The sequence below is a fragment of the Gigantopelta aegis genome, chromosome 6 (assembly GCF_016097555.1).
Source record: "Gigantopelta aegis isolate Gae_Host chromosome 6, Gae_host_genome, whole genome shotgun sequence".
NCBI classification, from domain to species: domain Eukaryota; kingdom Metazoa; phylum Mollusca; class Gastropoda; order Neomphalida; family Peltospiridae; genus Gigantopelta; species Gigantopelta aegis.
The window spans coordinates 4,317,389-4,338,046 of NC_054704.1; the positions used below are offsets into that span (position 1 = coordinate 4,317,389).

The following is a 20,658-nucleotide window of genomic DNA, read 5'->3' on the forward strand; positions in this document are numbered from 1 at the left end:
TTATTTACTATTATTTATGGAAACTGGCAGTATTTCCAATAATTGAAGCAGTTTGCGATGGTGAACGCCCACGGATTTAACATATTTTTGTTGGTGATCGAATGGATGTTTTCGACTCGGCCAATTTCTCCTGAGTTATCTTTTCCTTTTTAAGAAATATCCTCAAGTTCGTACCAAAACACGGATCCTCACCAATACCAAATGTCATGGTTCGCCGTTCGCGATGTTATTGTTAGCAGACGACAAACGAAATTGCGTTTTGCGCATTTGTTATTTACCCGGTAGCCATCGTTTCTAATGTGTGTTTTTTTTTTTATTCGATGAGTGTTAAATTGTAGATTTACATCCAACTAAGTTACGTTTACGAGTTACCTGGTAGCAATAACCAATTGGACACTAAATAGCTGTAGTTTAAAATGTGTCGAGGTGTCATTAAGAAAATATGTCTTCCCTTTCCCAGTGGAGAATGAAGTGAGGCGGTAGAATTATTAGTGTTAAAAGCATGATGAAGCACTCTAATGATCTCAGATCTCGTATAGTCTGTAAGGTTTCAGTCCTGGGGCGGATCCAGGAACTCAACTAGAGTATTTATATATAAGTCTTTAAATCATTCTTTTCAGTACAGTATATACAAATAATGTTTTGTGTCTTGATAAAGATACAAAACATATATATTTATTTATTAATTAAGAGTTTGAAATGCTTTTTGAATGTGACAAAATATAGCGAGTGTCTTACAGGCAATAATTTCATATATCTTACATACTACAAAAATCCTTGCTAGGTTGATGGTATTTGATTTTATGTACAAAAACTGGAATAAATAATGATTTTCCGCCCCGACTGTTCCTGTTGGATTGCAGGATAAATAAAATAACCAGTTACTCGATATGATCTAAATCACAGCCTCGTGGCATTAACCATTCTAACCTTCATTGGATAAAGCCAGTATGTTATGGCAGTAACTGGTTATTCTCGTTTGACACAGCCCACTTCAAAGTGTATGGTCAGTCCATCACTGGGTGGCATTTCTGTTCAAACATGACGAGCTTGAAATAGTAATTGTTTACATATCTATAGTCCTTCCCAGCTCCAACAGTAAATAATTTCAGTTTGATTTGACGTAAGAAAAATGTAAAAGTGTTTTGGAAATAACAACAAAAAAAACCTCCACTATTTTTGTATACAATTTAGAAAACAATCTGCTTAGAAATAATAAATAAGTTGTAGTACATACCACAGTAAAACGACGTTCCCTGGAAGGACTATAACCATGTGAATTTTACTTCTGATTGTGTAATCTTCAACATTTGTTGGGAACTAAACAAAATGGCTTTTATTACCCCTCCCTCCCTTGATAAAACAAGTTGCTATTTTGTTACAATGGCAACCATAAGACTTGACACTGTAAAACACATGGTTTGAAACAAAGCTTTAATGATATTTTGACTTGCATGCAATTTGAATGGTAAAGATAATCAAATTGAATGGATCTGAGTGAACTTAAACACAATGGGCTGAATTTACAGAGCCTGTTTTTGTTGTACCCACATGTAACTACATGTATTTACAGAGCCTGTTTTTGTTGTACCCAAATGTAACTACATGTATTTACAGAGCCTGTTTTTGAAGTACCCACATGTAACTACATGTATTTAAAATGCATTTAAGAAAACACTGGCTTTGTAAATTCATCCCATTTATTTGTGCCTGGCAATAATGATTTCCTCATGTCCGATGAGCTTAATGAAAATACTCCACAGACGATGATTTAACTAATTAGTGAAAGATTGCTACACAGTTACGTGCAATAACAGAATGATAATGCTCACATATTGTATGCAATATTCAGTATTCATATTTCTTGTTGATAATTGTCTTCCTGGCCCGGTGCTTATAAAACTTAAGACTAAGACTAAACTCAAGACTTTAATAAAGTCTAATACTTTAATGCCTGACAAATTGCATGCCTATGACATCATTAAATATTTGTGTGAAGACTAGTTTTATAACCCCAGGCTCGGTTCATATCTTTATGTTAAAAAGAGGTATATACATGTATATGTTTTTTCTTTATAGGTCTTTCAAAATACTTTTTGTACTAATTTTTAACATAGCTGAACCATGTACAAAGCATTTTATTTAATTTACAATTAATTAACTTCATCCCTTACAGTAATGTATTTGTACACTTCAATAGTCTTTAGAGATTATATTTCTCGTTGAATGTGTATGGTTATTGTTAGTAATCATTGCTAAAGATCTTCTGGTGAAAGTAGGTTTAGTTTTATATTGCATTCCACCTGGTGCTGCAATAATTGCCCCCAAATATGCCATCACTCCCCAATAAGCTTGTCCAAAGATGTGGCCAGTTGGGAATCTACAGGAAGATCTGTCAGCATGCAAATCCACAAATGTTTGCCACAGACTCGTTTACTGTCCTTTCTCTAGGAATGTGCATAGAAAACACCCCTCTCTGCTTTATGCATAGGAGTAGCCTATGTGGCAACAGCAGGTTTCTCTGGGAATGTGCATAGAAAACACCCCTCTCTGCTTTATGCATAGGAGTAGCCTATGTGGCAACAGCAGGTTTCTCTGGGAATGTGCATAGAAAACACCCCTCTCTGCTTTATGCATAGGAGTAGCCTATGTGGCAACAGCAGGTTTCTCTGGGAATGTGCATAGAAAACACCCCTCTCTGCTTTATGCATAGGAGTAGCCTATGTGGCAACAGCAGGTTTCTCTGGGAATGTGCATAGAAAACACCCCTCTCTGCTTTATACATAGGAGTAGCCTATGTGGCAACAGCAGGTTTCTCTGGGAATGTACATAGGAGTAGCCTGTGTGGCAACAGCAGGTTTCTCTGGGAATGTACATAGGAGTAGCCTATGTGGCAACAGCAGGTTTCTCTGGGAATGTACATAGGAGTAGCCTATGTGGCAACAGCAGGTTTCGTCGCTGTCTAGGTCTCTTTCTCACAGACTGTATTTTTCTAGGTTTTAAAAATCCAATTTGAGCTTCTTTTTAGTTGTCTAAAATGATTTTTAAAACGTAGACTGAATTTGATGTCAAATGCAGAAAGATTACTTTTATTTAGGTATAGTTAAGTAGGGGTTACATGCATGCTCTCTCCAAAGTGTCAAAATAACCGTTTGTTAGAAACCAAATAGTTGTAGTTTACAAAATGTGCCGAAGTATTGATGTGATTCCTGTCCTTTGTGACAGACTAAAATCATTAAATGTCAGCATGCTGTGTGATACTGTTGATAACACAGTTCTGAGATTATGACAGTTTTACAATACCATAAAGTGTTTACACCGACTAGAAACATTGCAGTTTGAGGAATTGTGTGTTGTTCACAAATTTTTTTTTACTGAAACCACAATGAATTATGTGTTACGGTAACACATCTGAAAACAGGAATGTACACAAGTTTTTGTATTAAATAATTACATTTTTGTTACATTCATTACAGGGTGTATACTACCAAATCAAATCCCATAGACGACAATAGTAACATATGTGGCTAAAACTCCTACCTGCAACGTATCAACCGACATAAACGCCACGGATATAAATACTACCACCCCTCACACTTAAAGTGAATCAGAAAAAAATGGGGGTCAAGCTGCTCGTTTCTGAGATAACGGGTAGCGTCTATGACTACCCTAGTTCCGCACAAAATTCGAGAGTACTTTTTTTTACAGGTACCCCATACATGTTTCAAGCAAAAGGCTACTTGACACATTGGTACTAGATGAAATAAAATTGCATTTTTTTTTTACCCAGATAAAACTATTATTTTTTACAACCAACACACTCACATTTATAACCAATCACAGGACTTGTGGTGTTCACTTCTCTATCAAAAGTTCGGTGCACCTCGAACTTTGACCCAGCCGGAAGTTATTTGGTCTAGTACTATCTATACTGATAACATACATTTTTCAAAAAGTGTCCAGATATGTGTCTTTATGACAACCAGGATCTGGTGTATTCTGACATAAACTGACAACCTCACTGAAACTGTTGTTTCTACAGTGCAACCTAATATAATGTACACCTCAAAAAACATATATATTGCATATAGTTTTGTACAAATGCAATATGTCATATTAAACAACAAAATGTTTTAAAATAAAACTCCTGAAGATATTTACTTTCAGTTGGGTGTGTGTACTCAGGTATATATATAGAGACAACAAAGATAGTCAGAGTACCTCTACCCCTTTAAAGAATTCCATTAAAACACATGCACATGATTGACCCCTAGATTATGAAGACCTTAACAGGCACATCAAAGAAATATCAGTATTAAAAAAATACACTGTCTGAGGAAGGAAACACAAACATGACTGTACCTGTATGAAGTAATGACTTAATGTCCTGAACATTAGTGTTGGGAGGAAATCCTGTATGCTGGGTGTGGGTGTCTTCAAGTTACCAGGTGTGGGAATTTCAAATCCATCGGCCATGCTGATTTTCATAATGAACCATGAAAACCATTGGCAGCCACCAATATTCCTGACTATATTTTATTTATAGCCTACTGTAGTTGGAGGTTTTAATAGTTGTGATATCTGGAATTATCATGCAGCTTTCACACATTTATTTTTGATTAATTACTGAGAAAAACTATTTTTAAATGACAAAATTACCCGAACATCTATTTTCTTGCATTATTTTCTAATCCGGATGAATACAATATGTATATTAGATGTATTCCTACAATCTGTAATCAAGCATTTTATTTAGCTAGTAACATTAGGTAATACAGCTTTAACAATAAAATAAATTATCAACTTGATCCAAGGCAGATAATCAAATCTGAAAACATTGGTTCTGAATCTAGTATAAACTCAAAATGCTTTTCATGAGAGCTAACTAAGTGATTATTAAGAAGAAAAAAATGATCTGGAGATCTAAGTATATGTTTAACAACCTTATTGTTATGTACAAATAAGAATAGAAGGCACAATAGTGACAACAAATTTAATTATGTTTTTGGTAAAGTTTTTCTTCAAATTTACTTAACATTTTTCATAAAACTACTATTTTGTCTAAAATATAACTTAGCATCCTATAAATATGTCAAAATGACAATAAAAATCAAGTTCTTTACAAATTTGAGTTTTCAGAATTTCATACATAAACAATTAACAATGTTAATGGAAACTAAAGACATTAACCCACTATTGGCACATGCTATTTTTAATATAAAAATAAATTGCTATTAAAATCTTAGTTCAGGTTGCCTATATATAATACCATATTTAAGAGCAGTTGTATATGGCAAGTCAAATACCATGTAAAAAGAAATTATTGAAATCTTTACAGTATGAATTATAGGCCAAAACCAACTTTTCTTCAGTGCTAACTTTGATTCAAACTCCATTCAGAGCCATGTACAGAGATTATTGTCAAGGTCAAGGTCATTGTGAACTTGCATGGTCGAGTGATGGCTAATTAATCAACCAGTATAGTTTAATTAAATAAAATCATAATATTTTTTATTATGCACTGAATATGTGCTATAGGGTGTATACTACCAAATCAAATCCCATAGACGACAATAGTAACATATGTGGCTAAAACTCCTACCTGCAACGTATCAACCGACATAAACGCCACGGATATAAATACTACCACCCCTCACACTTAAAGTGAATCAGAAAAAAATGGGGGTCAAGCTGCTCGTTTCTGAGATAATGGGTAGCGTCTATGACTACCCTAGTTCCGCACAAAATTCGAGTACTTTTTTTTTACAGGTACCCCATACATGTTTCAAGCAAAAGGCTACTTGACACATTGGTACTAGATGAAATAAAATTGCATTTTTTTTTTTACCCAGATAAAACTATTATTTTTTACAACCAACACACTCACATTTATAACCAATCACAGGACTTGTGGTGTTCACTTCTCTATCAAAAGTTCGGTGCACCTCGAACTTTGACCCAGCCGGAAGTTATTTGGTCCAGACGTACTCATAACCACTTTAATTTTATTTTCACCTGCTGTATCTATTATAATGAAAGTTTACTTCTTTTGTTTAACTAGAGTACATTAATTAATTAATCATCGGCTATTGGATGTCAAACATTGGATAATTCTCACACATACTCATCAAAGGAAAGCTGTTACATTTTTCCTAATGAAGCAAGGGATTTTTTGTATGCAATTTCCCACAGACATAAAAGCATATACCATGTCCTTTGACCAAATGTGGTGTACTGGTTGGAATGAGAAAAAATGCAATCAGTTAAATGGATCCTCTGAGATGGTTTGATCCTGCATTGCAAACACATGAAGTGAGTATCCTGCCCCCTATTCCTTACACCCAACAGAACAAAAATGATTTTGTCATGAAGGTTCAAGGGAGAAAAATAATTTTGTCTTCCACTAACATCAGTTTTCTTTGTTGAACTAAACTTCCGAGTTTACATGACCACTAGCAATCTCAAATCTATCTGGAGATGCTTGTTTTGCAGTTAAAAAACAAAAAAACTATAAAAATTTCCACACAAGTCACCTGGAATTCAGTTCCAATTAGGTCTCGAATTAGAAATGTTTTATAAAAATGGGATGGCCGACGATGCATTTTACATATTATGTACCTCCATTACTTACATTCAAGAAACAAAATGTGGAGATTGGTGTTTTCTTGAACTATTACCAATAAATAATTATTCAGTTATTAATGTTTTTGTTGTCTATGAAGGGCATAACTACAAAATAAACACTGATGAGGGTTGTCCTGGACGGAGTAGCCAGCGAGTTGACATCTGCACCCATGACAGGCATTCACAACAGCTTGTTCTGAATGTGCACGTAAAATCCTTCAACCATGACTGGTGAAGAATTTTCTGCATATTAACCTAGCTATCAGTGGTTTAGTTTGTTTTGGTGGGATTTTAGAATAGTTTTCATTAAATTCTTACAGCCCAAATATGTGCTTCTTGAGTCGTGGAAAATTGCCAAACATGTTAAACTATTCTAACTGCAGATTATTATTTTCAAATCCACAGCTGTGAACAATTCAGTTTGAACTGTATATATGTTCTAAAAACTTTTATAAGCATAGGCTCAGAATTGCATTCACTGAATGACGACAACTCTTGTGACCAGTTACGAGATAAACTTGCACTTTCAGGAACAGTTCTCTGCTGCGATATATGTAATGTAACAACTAATTGGCGTTTGTTCACTTAACACTATAAATACATAACAGACACATAGTTTTGAGATTGCACTTTAATAGGAGTGTTTTTGACGGACTCCACACACAAAATATTACTGTACTGTCGTCGACTGCCGTCAATGCAGATGTCAAACAGCGTATGGGGGAGACTGTTTTCTGAATGTATTCATTTGGTAACAACAACGATATGTTAGGTCAGTCTCTCGGTTCTACATCATCATTCTTTCCCCATGCACTTAAAATGAACATCAAAACTAACAATGTTTTTAAAATAATTTTTAGTCCTGGTTTAGTGTTGCTGGTCCACCCAAAAATAAACTTCCAATTCATTATATATTGAGATTTTATTTTTATTTTTTTTGAAAAGGGCCAAGTACTTTGGACAAACATGTCTTCAGATACCATGGCACAATGAATTAATGACTTGTTTGTTTTTTTAAAGTATTTTTTATACAAAATATTTACAACATGAACAAGGTATTGAAATGAATGGTAACTACACTAAAATAACAAGAGTCTAATTGAGGTTTTCTCTCTGCTCTTTGTCCCTCCAGGCAGCATCCATGTATGCAGTGATGGGGGTTCCTATTCTGTGGAAGTTCAATCTTCTATCACATTTGTCAGTTTCAAGCTGAAAAACAATTGTATATACATTATAATAATTATATTTATACATCCTACATTTACAGTTGAAAGCAAAAATAAGGTAGATCGCTGTGGTTTTCCAAGCATTTCTTAATTTCTAAAACACTCTTCGATCACATTTGTCACTTTCAAGCTGAAAAACAATCATATATATATTATAATAATTATATTTATACATCTTAATTTAGTCAAAAACAGATTATGTAGACAGCTGGGGTTTTTTTTTCAAAGCATTTCTTAATTTGTAAAATATTTTATGCAAGTTAAAGTAATGATTTGAGGAGACAGAAAACCATCTTGTATTGCGAAGACCCAGCACTGAAATGGTATACTGGCACTGGTACTGGCACTAGTGTGTGCGTGTGTGTGACTCAGATGCCCAAATCCCTCCTCTGCATACAAGCCTGATATTATTGTGAGTTGAAGAAAATGGTTTGACTTACCAGTGGTTTGCTGATCCAGCCAAGTTCTTGAGCCTCTGTTTGTGGAAATGCATATTTCTTTACTGGTTCCTGGTGTGCTCGTTCTATCACCTCAACAAAGTGACCTGAAAAACAAACAAAGACATTTAGTAAACATAGAAGGTTCTCTTGAATTGAATCAATGTGTTATTTGTCATTTCCTGTTTTTATCAATATGTACCAGTATACAGATTTTTCGCTTGTGTGCAGTGCATATTTAATATATTGTATGTCAACAGAAAGACATTTTGTCTAACTATTGTCAATATTAGGTTAAAGTTTGAATAAGTGTTGAATCCTGTTAACTTGATCAGACTAAAAGTACAAAATGTTCCAACTTACTGTCTTCTTCCCCATCTTGTGTATCGTATGGCGAATTGGGTTTTCCAGTGATGATGTGTACTGCAAAATAAAGACAATTTTAATAACATAATTTACATGTTCCAGCATAAACACTTAAACAAAAAACCTGACCAAACATTGCACTAACAAAACACTTATGGATAGCCAAAGTGAAAAAAAATTCTAAATTTCCACAAAAGTGTCACCTGTTCCAAACTATTTTTATACTGGCTTTATTTATTGTGTACAAAGTCAAAACATGGGTTTCGAAGAGTCACCGACTGTCATCGACTTTAGGGCGAACATTTCATCATTCACAACTTATCCTATCGTTACACAATTTTGATCGACATATGTTTTTGATACTTTGTTTGTATCTGCATGTATCACGAGATATTACGTCACTATTAGCCTGAACAGAAACAATAAAGTGTTTTTTTCTCTCAATATTGAAAATGCTACAAACTTTATGTTTTAATTATAATACCATGAATATTGTGCATGTTATCAGTGTTTACTAATGCAACATTTTGGTACAAATGAAATGACTTGCAGAAGCTAGCTAGGGCCTAGTTCATCAAGATTAACCTTGAAAGCATGCAGTCAAGGTTAATCTTGATGAACTAACCGGCCTCGGTGGCGTCGTGGCAGGCCATCGGTCTACAGGCTGGTAGGTACTGGGTTCGGATCCCAGTCGAGGCATGGGATTTTTAATCCAGATACCGACTCCAAACCCTGAGTGAGTGCTCCGCAAGGCTCAATGGGTAGGTGTAAACCACTTGCACCGACCAGTGATCCATAACTGGTTCAACAAAGGCCATGGTTTGTGCTATCCTGCCTGTGAGAAGCACAAATAAAAGATCCCTTGCTGCCAATCGGAAGAGTAGCCCATGCAGTGGCGACAGTGGGTTTCCTCTCAAAATCTGTGTGGTCCTTAACCATATGTCTGACGCCATATAACCGTAAAATAAAATGTGTTGAGTGCGTCGTTAAATAAAACACTTCTTTCTTCTTCTTTTTTTCTTGATGAACTAGCTAGGGCCTATCAGAAATATATGCAGTTATCTGCTACGCTGACATCAGTCCTGTCAAAGTTTGGTGATATACCATGTGGTCTTATACACCAAACAATAAAATATATGGAAGGCTAGTTGGGTTACATCGTATGTCGTTCACAGCAAAGTTCTTTACAGTAATTTCTGATATATGCCCATTTATATGTACATTTTCATTTAAAGTCTGAACCACATTGTTAACAGCTATGATAAATTACTCTCCTACCTTTACTTACCCATACCATTATATTGTCCCCACACTTTGCACAAACAAAGATGTGAACAAACATTACAATGACACAGATTTCTCTTGCCTGATTATAACCATGTCATCTAAATTAACTTCGCTGAGATCTCCTGGGACAAAATACATAAAAATTTTGCTGGCTGTCATTAGAATTTTTATGGAATACTCTTCAAGAGGGGTGGATCGATATGACGTAATCTAACATCATGACATGCACTAAGGTATAACTTGATTGTCATGACATCAGATTAATTAGGTCACATTTTGAGGCTATCACCCTTCTTGAAGAGTATTCCATAAAAAAAAAAGAGAGAAGCAAAATGGCAGATGGTGAAAATGTGCATGTTTTGTCCTAGGAGATCTTAGTGAAGTCGAAATAGGAGATATGGTTTCAGTCTGGTATATATTTTTTTTCACAATTTATGTCTGGACAAAAGGTTGAGAAAATGTAACAGAAATTAAAGGTAAGATAGTAAATTATCGTATTGTGGTTCAGACTTTAGTACAAATCAAGGTGGTGTGGTGGAGTAGAATTAAAAACTATATACATAGTTCTGTACCTCCGTCAGAGTACTTAAGATGACAATCCAAATTTTTTTTCCACTAATATGTAGAACAAGAGGATTAGACATTAATCTTTGACAAGAACATAATGTAAATATGTTTTTAGTTAAAACTGTTTATTATTCTGAAGATTATTAGATATTTTTTCACAAGTTACAAACATTTTATGATTTGATATTCGAAAGTAGAATTTTAATATACATTACTGCATGGAGTGTAGACTACACTACCATAACAAGGAAAAAATAGACAGCCAATAAAAGTAACAAATATATGACAATGTCAAAATATAGTGGCAACACCTGTACAACTTGGTGGCTTGTTTTCTGGAAGAAAACTAGACTAAATATTTCTGTCTCTGTAATTCTTTATTTCATGTTTTATATTTATTAACAATGGCTGTAAAAGCCATTGAACATAAGATATAAATATAAAATAAAGGCCAAAAACTCATTAACAAACAAACAGGCCTATTATGCTGTATAAAACAAAAAATAAAGCTTTACAGACAGAAATATACCGACACGGTCTAGAGGAAAACATGATGTTCTGATTGTTCATGGAAGATTATCAGTTTTTCACAATAAACTAATGTGATTTAAAAAAGGTAAAGTATTATTATATGTATGAAGTATTGTTTTTATTTTGATATTTTGCTTATCGTTATTATTATCGTATCGAAAACACACGACGCCACGATATATTTGTTTTAATCAATACTCACGTTTTTTATATGGATTCATGAAAAAATTCGTGTATAATTTCTGATGTCTCCGCTCCTTGTTAATAGTTTCACATAAGATCGCATTTTGATGAACAGCATTTGCAGGTTCTTTTGGTGCTTTCCCAGCCATTCTGTATCAACTGCTCTCACTTACTGCCACCTTTGACTGGTTGCTAGGAATGCTTCCGCATAACAACATACATCATCAGAGTGAACTCCCTTGGGCGTCCTAAACCTGAAGGTTCCATTAGACCAAATCAATTCCTATTGCCGATAATGTTAACGTTTACTAATAAAACTGATATAAGCAGCGTTTCAACACACCCAGGAAGTACAGCAATAGAAAGTGTGGCACCTCACATCTAATCTAGCTGCAAGAAAATGGGGGGGGCACGTATCATTTAAGAGATTTAATTTATGTTTTTAATAGCAACCGTCATTTTTGCTGAAAATTGCAGTTCCATTTTTGGGGGTACCCCGCATTAGTTTCAACCTCTGGTATATACTGCATAACAACTGTATAACAAATAAAAGTGTATTTATTTATTGCCAATGGATAATAGTATTTGCACAAATAATCAATGTCACATATTACTACCAATCACACCCACAGCTGCTTTTACTCCGTAAATATTTGACGGTGCACGTCGAACTTTGACACGGTACTCTCTTCTTTGGTACTATGCAACCTATATCAACAAAATATAGTTTTCAAAAAGTGTCCAATTGGGTGTTTTCATGACTATCAGGATCTTCTGTGTTCTGATATGATGTGACAACATAATTGAAAGTGTTGTTCCTACAGTGCAACCTGATTTAATGTACACCTCAGGAAGCATCAGTGTTATGCAAAGTTGTATACAAATGCAATGTATCATATTTAAAACAATAAATAAAAATACTACTCTTGAAGATACATACTATGGGTTGGTTGTGTATGCTTAGTTGTATATGTAGTGTGTGCATGCATAGTCAGAGTCTCTCATTTCCAATAAATAATTACCTTAAAACTCATTTATTGCAGTGACCCTGTGTTTTGAAAGACTTTAATGGGCATATGATAAGAACTTCACTAGAAAAAAAGCATATTACATGTGGTATCTGAAATGAACACCACTGCATCCACAAATAGTAGTAAATTAATGTGATACACATCATGGTGTGGTAAACACCCAAGGTATGGACTATGCTTGGATGTCAAGTCACTGAATGCAATATTTTCAAACCCATCAGCCTAGTTGGTTTTTATATATGCATTATTAAATCCACTGACAGCTACCAATATATCTGTTGATATTTTATTAATAATCTCCAGTGATTGGTGCTTACAGACATGTATCATATCTAGAGTTATCATTAGGGTTTTACATCTTTATTTTTTATTTGTCATAAAAAAAGCACATTCAATCCACCAAAAGAGTGTGAAAGTCATTTTTCTTTAATTATTTTCTGTTTTAACTGAATATAATATTTATATCATATGCATTACTACAATCTGTAATGTAACACATCATTTACATAGTAATATTGGAAAATATAGCTTTACAAGTGTGGTAATAGTGGAAGATAATACTAACACACTCCTAGGTAGATTAACAAATGTGTCAAAATTGCTCGTACTTGGTATATACTTCAAATACCCTTTACTATAGAAAACTCACTGAATACATGGACAAGATTTAATGAACTGACCTAAAGCTATCATTACCAAGCTTATATTTGTGTACAAATAAAGAAGAGAATGCAAAATGGCTACACAGAACCCACTTCTGTAGATTTTAATGTTTTTGCCAAACTCACAAAAACAATTGTAAAAACTCCCATATTTGCCTAAAACATAATTCACCAACCTAAAAAGTATGTTAAAATTACAGCAGAAATCAGGTTATTTAAATATAGTCATTCCAGAGCCAATTGCATTCAAATACACATCGTTGATGGAGATCTAAAAGCTTAACCTAATATCAGCTAACATTATTTTTTAACTAAAAATAAATTATTACTAATAGCTTATTTCATCTTGCCTAGACTTATTATCCTAAATACGATTAGTGTTATATGACATGTCCATCACCTTGGATAAATAAGCTTTAAAATATTTTAAGTAAAAAATATGGGCCAAAATCTCCAATTGGTCAGCACAGACTTTTTTTTCAAACTCTATTCTCAGCAGTGCACAGTAAATTAATGCCAAGGTCAAGGTCATTATGAACTCCCATGCCTGAGTGTACCCTAATTAAGCAATTATGACTGTCAAATAACAGTAAATGGCACACAATATAAAATAATGATAATATAGTGAATATATGCTATAAGTTCCATTAGACCAAATCAATTCCTATTGCCGATAATGTTAACGTTTACTAATAAAACTGATATAAGCAGCGTTTCAACACACCCAGGAAGTACAGCAATAGAAAGTGTGGCACCTCACATCTAATCTAGCTGCAAGAAAATGGGGGGGCACGTATCATTTAAGAGATTTAATTTATGTTTTTAATAGCAACCGTCATTTTTGCTGAAAATTGCAGTTCCATTTTTGGGGGTACCCCGCATTAGTTTCAACCTCTGGTATATACTGCATAACAACTGTATAACAAATAAAAGTGTATTTATTTATTGCCAGTGGATAATAGTATTTGCACAAATAATCAATGTCACATATTACTACCAATCACACCCACAGCTGCTTTTACTCCGTAAATATTTGACGGTGCACGTCGAACTTTGACACGGTACTCTCTTCTTTGGTACTATGCAACCTATATCCACCCAGATCAAAATAGTGATGTCCTGTAGTCCAACCCCATATTTCATTGTTAGTGAAATCAAACAGGTGTAAGTTTATATACAAAATTAATTCAGTGTTCTATTTATTTGAAAGCTGTAGCTTTGTTTCCCTTTGTAATTTTTGTTTATTTGTTTATTATTATTTTTAATATTTGTTTTCTTGGGATAGAGTAGCAAACTGCAAGAAAATAGTTTTGATAATAAAAGGTCAAATTAAATGCAAGATCATAGTTACAAATGTCATACTCTGCTATTTTTACATCTATATCTGTCCAACACCATCAACAGAATTAAAAAATAAAATAAATAAATACCATAATAATAAAAATGATAATAAAATAAAATCATACTTTTGACAGGAAACTGCCACCTTCAAAGAGCCCTTTTAAAAACAATGTACAAAAGTTCATTTGTTTGACCAGTAAGCCTGTTTGCAATGGAATGCAGTAGGTGGGCTGATTTTGTGGTCTATGTATAAAATATGCATACAATATAGTTCAACGTCATTTCTGCCTAGAAAGCCTAAATGGGGCATCAAAATAAGCACACTGTTTGGTAACCAATGTTACGAATGTACAAGTTACCATAAACTATGGGTCTGGTAAAGTACAGCTTACGACACACTTATATTTACATTAATATCACTGTAAGATCCCTTCAGACACACTGATACTTTGTTATTCATTATATATACCTTATATTTCAGTGACACTTGTCATTTTTCAACATTAATTATATTTACATCACTATTACTGGAAAATCCTTTTCATTATATATACCGTATATATCAATAACACAATAGGTCAACATTTATATTTACATCATTATTACTGTAAAATCCCTCCACAGATACTTTGTTATTCATTAAATATACTGTATATATCAATAACACAATATGTCAACATTTAGATGTAGAGGTATTTTTGTTTAATAAAGCTTTGTAGAGAACAGTTAAAAGTTAAAGTTTGTTTAACACCACTAGAGCACATTGATTTAGTAATCATCGGCTATTGGATGGCAAACATTTGGTAATTTTCACATATAGTCTTAAAGAGGAAACACCGGCCTCGGTGGCGTTGTGGTAGGTCATCGGTCTACAGGCTGGTAGGTACTGGGTTCGGATCCCAGTCGAGGCATGGGATTTTTAATCCAGATACAGACTCCAAACTCTGAGTGAGTGCTCCGCAAGGCTCAATGGGTAGGTGTAAACCACTTGCACTGACCAGTGATACTTAACTGGTTCAACAAAGGCCATGGTTTGTACTATTCTGCCTGTGGGAAGTGCAAATAAAAGATCCCTTGCTGCTAATCGGAAGAGTAGCCCATATAGTGGTGACAGCGGGTTTCCTCTCAAAAATCTGTGTGGTCCGTAACCATATGTCTGACGCCATATAACCGTAAATAAAATGTGTTGAGTGCGTCGTTAAATAAAACATTTCTTTCTTTCTTTTAAAGAGGAAACCTGCTATATTTTTCCATTAGTAGCAAGGGATCTTTTAAATGTACCATCCCACAGACAGGATGGTACATACCACAGCCTTTGATAAACCAGTCATGGTGCACTGGCTGGAACGAGAAAGCCCATTGGGCCCACCGACGGATATCCATCTCAAACCGACCATGCATCAAGTGAGATCTTTACCACTGGGCTACATCCCACCCCTTTGTAGAGAACAGAGTATTGTTCTTGACTTTCATAGCATGTGGTAACCTCCTGGTAACCTGGACAACTGTTTTTGATTTACTTTGAACCCTGTGAATACTCTATGGATGTCATGATACGTTGCAGGAAATCATTTATGTCAAGCTGAATTGAGATATCTATGTTCACAATCCCCTAATTATTGTCTTGAATTTCACAAAATAATAAAACAAACAACATACAAAGCCTTCTCATTTGTTTTATTTTATCATATCTCTGCCATAGATGATTTGTTTACAAAATCCTCTTCACACAGCAAAGATAATGTTTCATGTAGATCTACAAACATTCTTCAGTCTGTTTCATATAGATCTAAAACATTCCTCAGTCTGTTTCATATAGATCTAAAACATTCCTTATTCTGTTTCATGTAGATCTACAAACATTCCTTATTCTGTTTCATGTAGATCTACAAACATTCCTTATTCTGTTTCATGTAGATCTACAAACATTCCTTATTCTGTTTCACGTAGATCTATACACATTCCTTATTCTGTTTCATGTAGATCTATACACATTCCTTATTCTGTTTCATGTATATCTATACACATTCCTTATTGTTTCATGTAGATCTATACACATTCCTTATTCTGTTTTATCTAGATCTATACACATTCCTTATTCTGTTTCATGTAGATCTATACACATTCCTTATTCTGTTTCATCTAGATCTATACACATTCCTTATTCTGTTTCATCTAGATCTATACACATTTCATGTATATCTATACACATTCCTTATTGTGTTTCATGTAGATCTATACACATTCCTTATTCTGTTTCATATAGATCTATACACATTCCTTATTCTGTTTCATGTAGATCTATACACATTCCTTATTCTGCTTTGTATAGATCTACCAGCATACTGCAGTCTGCATTATCAATCTATCAACATACATATTTCATGTTTATCTATATTTATGCTTAATATCGAGTCACAGATCAATACCCGACAAGTTTGAATGTAAAATGACACACAATCCTGTTTCACATGACTTGAATGTAAACTGACACACGATCCTGTTTCACATGACTTGAATGTAAACTGACACATGATCCTGTTTCACGTCTTGAATGTAAACTGACACACGATCCTGTTTCACATGACTTCAATGTAAACTGACACACGATCCTGTTTCACATGTCTTGAATGTAAACTGACACACGATCCTGTTTCACGTCTTGAATGTAAACTGACACACGATCCTGTTTCACATGGCTTTTAATGTAAACTGACACACGATCCTGTTTCACATGACTTGAATGTAAACTGACACACGATTCTGTTTCACATGACTTGAATGTAAACTGACACACGATCCTGTTTCACATGACTTGAATGTAAACTGACACACGATCCTGTTTCACATGACTTCAAACTCGGGTGAGCTGGGCGGACTGAGATGTGGGGATGTGAATGTACTTGGTAAAAGCGTTTCCTTCTCTCTGTGCGACTCGTGTTTAGACTCGTGTTTAGACTCGTGTTTAGACTCATGTTTAGACTCGTGTTTAGAACCGTCTCTCTTGTCCTTTCTTTCATCACCTTCTCTTCGTTCCTTCTTCTCCTTATCATGCTTGTGCTTGTGTTTATGTTTCTTGTTCTTTTTCTTCTTCTTCTTCGCCTTGTGTGACTTGCCATGAGAGTCGCCTCCCTTGGACGACAGGTCAAGGGGCAGGGCTGATGACTGGATGGGAAAGGACAGAGAAGCAACAGGTGGTGGAGCACTTGGAACATCTACAAAACAAAGTTATCCTTATGTACTGCGAACATAATCGTCATTAACACTAAAAAAACATGAGAAAGTATTTGACATATTTTAAGGAACTCCGAACTACTAGTTTTCCTGTTTTCTTTTGTCCTACAGACAGGGCCGGATTTAGACCTTGGGGGGCCTGGGGCACTTCAAGTTCGGGACTCCTCAACATAGAAATTAAATTACATGACAAATAAAAAAAAGGAACTAATTTTATAATTATTACATTTTTTAAATAATGTAAGTCCTTAGTCTGGGGGGCCCCTCTGGCAGGGGGCCCTGGGGAAATTGCCCCCTTATAAATCAGGCACTGCACACAGACGTGACAGTGATTCATGGGAGCATCACAACCATGTCAATATATCCTTTACACAGCATCTTATACAGAGATAGAATTTTGAACACGTTAATAATTTTGTCCTTTAAATTGGGAATATTTTGACTGATCTGAAGATTTGAAATGGTCTTCCTTGGGAACTATTTCAGATACATATTTCATGATCAGTTTCTTAATCCATAGCTTTAAAGATGTCCATAATATGACCAGTTGTATTTCCACTGTCTGTTTTTGTTGGGAACAATATCACAAATAAGTATCACAGGTTTCAGTAATTGTACCTTATGCCACAATTATTTGTACAATGTTATTTGGGCTTTTAATATTCCAGCTATACTGTCTTCTCTTTTGAGAAAACCTAATTTGGATTTCACGTTTTAGCAAACAAATATTTTAGGTTTTTTAATTTTTTTATTATACTTAACCGATTAAACGACTAAATGTATTGCTTACAATTAAATAGCTGAATGTATCAGTTTGAGATCTGTTGTAATGACATTATGTTAACACTGACTGTAGTATAAAACACAAATGAGAGAAATGTTTACCGGGTGCTGAATGAGGCACGTGAGAGGGTGAACTTGATTCCTCGCTCAAACGACTCATGCTGTCATCACGCTTGAACGACTCGGACGCAACCGCCATCGCTGGCGGAAGCAGGTTAAGCGACTGTTCACCACCGTGAGATTCAGACTTAGTCTACAAAAACAACAACACAAACATTTCAACAAGTTATTAGTCAAATGTTTCTGTAATGTAATAATAAAACATTTCGATAACAGAGTTATTGAGAAACGTTTCAACAAGTTATTACAGTGAAACATTTCAACAAGTTATTACAGTGAAACATTTTCAACAAGAAATAACAGAGAAACATTTTCTCCATGTTGCCACAATGAAATCCTTTAACATGTTATCACTGTGAACATTTCAACAATACGTTATTACATGACAAAAGGTTTGACATAACTGTTATGAGCAATTGCCATTTACACCAAGTTCAACATTACAGGCATATGCAGTACTTTTTCATCCATCCTTTAAGTTTAACATTCATTTTACACATCAAAGCAGTTACCTGTGAATTTAACACACGCATACATACCTGTAAGCTCTCACAAATCAACTATATTTACATTAATCAACTCACTGTTAAATTTAATTTCAAAGCATTATTATCAATGCACATGTCCTCCACTTTGTTGATGCAAACACATGTATAATCTTAATTTTACGATCTCCGATTCCAATTCATAAACATAAAGGGTAATGTGGTTCAAGTAGTCAGAAATGAGACTTATTCATTAGTATACAAAGGAAGATAAAAGGGAATTAACTCTGGAAGCTGTAATTGGTTAGTGGGTCAAGTGGGTTAAGTGGGTCAAGTGAGCAATGACGGACTAACTTGATTATAACGAACATCCCAATGTAATGATGTTACCATACAAGACCATGATCTCTGCAGCCCTTAAAATTCAGATCAACTTGCGATGACAATTGTACACATAATAACAAAGCAAATACCCAATAATGATAAATATGCTGAATGTTGCAGATCAGTTTTTACAAAAGCTTTTAGTGATGGCACTGCCGACTGCCATCATGAATTTCAAGGACTGACTATGTCACTTTCACAAAGTACACTATGCCCAGTGAATTGAAAGAATCCCCCAACCATCAGATTAAACCACCATTGTAACTTAACTGTTCATTCAACATCAGTGTGGTCAAGAAAATGTTATATATAACTGAAACTATGTCAGTTAAGCTAATTAATATACCTAAAAACTAAAACTATTGTGCAATAGAGATGGGCGGTATTGAAATTTCAGGTTCGGTATCGTTATTGGTATTTTTAGGGTGATTTCTCTGTATAAGTACGGTATTCAGTATTGCGCAATACCGATACCGATAATCTAGCGGTATTTTCAGTATACTCGGCTTTAAATGCAAGGCCAAGTTAAGTCTCACCCACTAATTTCACGTAAATAAAATTAAATTCCACACACAAGACCCTCATCTCTCTCTTCTTTTTAGCTATTTTGTGTTCGTTAGATATATTGTTAGTGCTTTAATTACTAAATGGCGGATAACATTTTTCAATATCGAAATTTCTTTATTTTGAAATTTGCTCGGTATTGTAAATCAGTATTGACATGATACTGATACCGAACAGTATATATGGTATACCACCCAGCTTTATTGTGCAAGCAAAAGGTTAATTTAACACATACAAGTGCAATGTTAGTTCAGCAACGTGTAAAGAGAATTAGTAACAGAGTTAATAGCATGCACTCTGATGAAATAAATGTTTACATAAATATTATGTGCTTTATCAGACAATACCCATATGATATATATATAAATAATGACATAATATATATGATATATGATAATGATATGATATTATACAATATAATATGATATATGATATGATATGATACATATGATACGACATAACACCATTAATAGCATGCATGTAGTAAAGACAGGAAACATAAATGGACACTACAGCTATAACAGGCAGCATGTGAGAGTGTTAGAGGAAACATAAATGACCACTACAGATATAACAGGCAGCATGCGAGAGTGTTAGAGGAAACATGAATGACCACTACAGCTATAACAGGCAGCATGCGAGAGTGTTAGAGGAAACATAAATGGACACTACAGATATAACAGGCAGCATGCGAGAGTGTTAGAGGAAACATGAATGACCACTACAGCTATAACAGGCAGCATGTGAGAGTGTTAGAGGAAACATAAATGACCACTACAGCTATAACAGGCAGCATGCGAGAGTGTTAGAGGAAACATAAATGACCACTACAG

At 34.5% G+C, this 20,658-nt stretch overlaps 2 protein-coding genes across 3 annotated transcripts in view; both read right to left on the reverse strand.

Annotated features, from left to right (window-relative positions):
* Positions 1 to 7,240: 7,240 nt before the first annotated feature.
* Positions 7,241 to 11,425, reverse strand: LOC121375042 (protein FAM183B-like). Its single transcript, XM_041502251.1, has 4 exons — positions 11,241 to 11,425; positions 8,651 to 8,710; positions 8,291 to 8,394; positions 7,241 to 7,833 (listed from the first exon to the last, which is right to left on the reverse strand). The coding sequence occupies exons 1-4, from the start codon at positions 11,368 to 11,370 to the stop codon at positions 7,720 to 7,722; spliced, it is 408 nt and encodes a 135-aa protein (XP_041358185.1). The 5' UTR covers positions 11,371 to 11,425; the 3' UTR covers positions 7,241 to 7,719.
* A 4,490-nt stretch (positions 11,426 to 15,915) lies between these two features.
* Positions 15,916 to 20,658, reverse strand: part of LOC121374879 (transcription initiation factor TFIID subunit 2-like) — a 66,389-nt gene continuing 61,646 nt past the window's right edge. For both annotated transcript variants that reach the window (XM_041501997.1, XM_041501996.1), the window contains 2 exons: positions 18,375 to 18,525; positions 15,916 to 17,470 (listed from right to left, as the gene is read on the reverse strand). In XM_041501997.1, the coding sequence (XP_041357931.1) occupies positions 17,100 to 17,470; positions 18,375 to 18,525 (522 nt within the window). In that variant the 3' untranslated portion in view covers positions 15,916 to 17,099. The remainder of the gene's footprint in view (positions 17,471 to 18,374; positions 18,526 to 20,658) is intronic.

Bases quoted from the DNA above. Each gene is read 5' to 3' on its own strand.
- LOC121375042 (XM_041502251.1), bottom strand. From the start codon at position 11,370: ATGGCTGGGAAAGCACCAAAAGAACCTGCAAATGCTGTTCATCAAAAT. The intron at 8,395-8,650 runs GTAAGTTGGAAC...TTTGTTTTTCAG, and splicing joins ACAAGATGGGGAAGAAGACA to GTCACTTTGTTGAGGTGATA. The intron at 7,834-8,290 runs GTAAGTCAAACC...ATTGTTTTTCAG, and splicing joins GCTGGATCAGCAAACCACTG to CTTGAAACTGACAAATGTGA.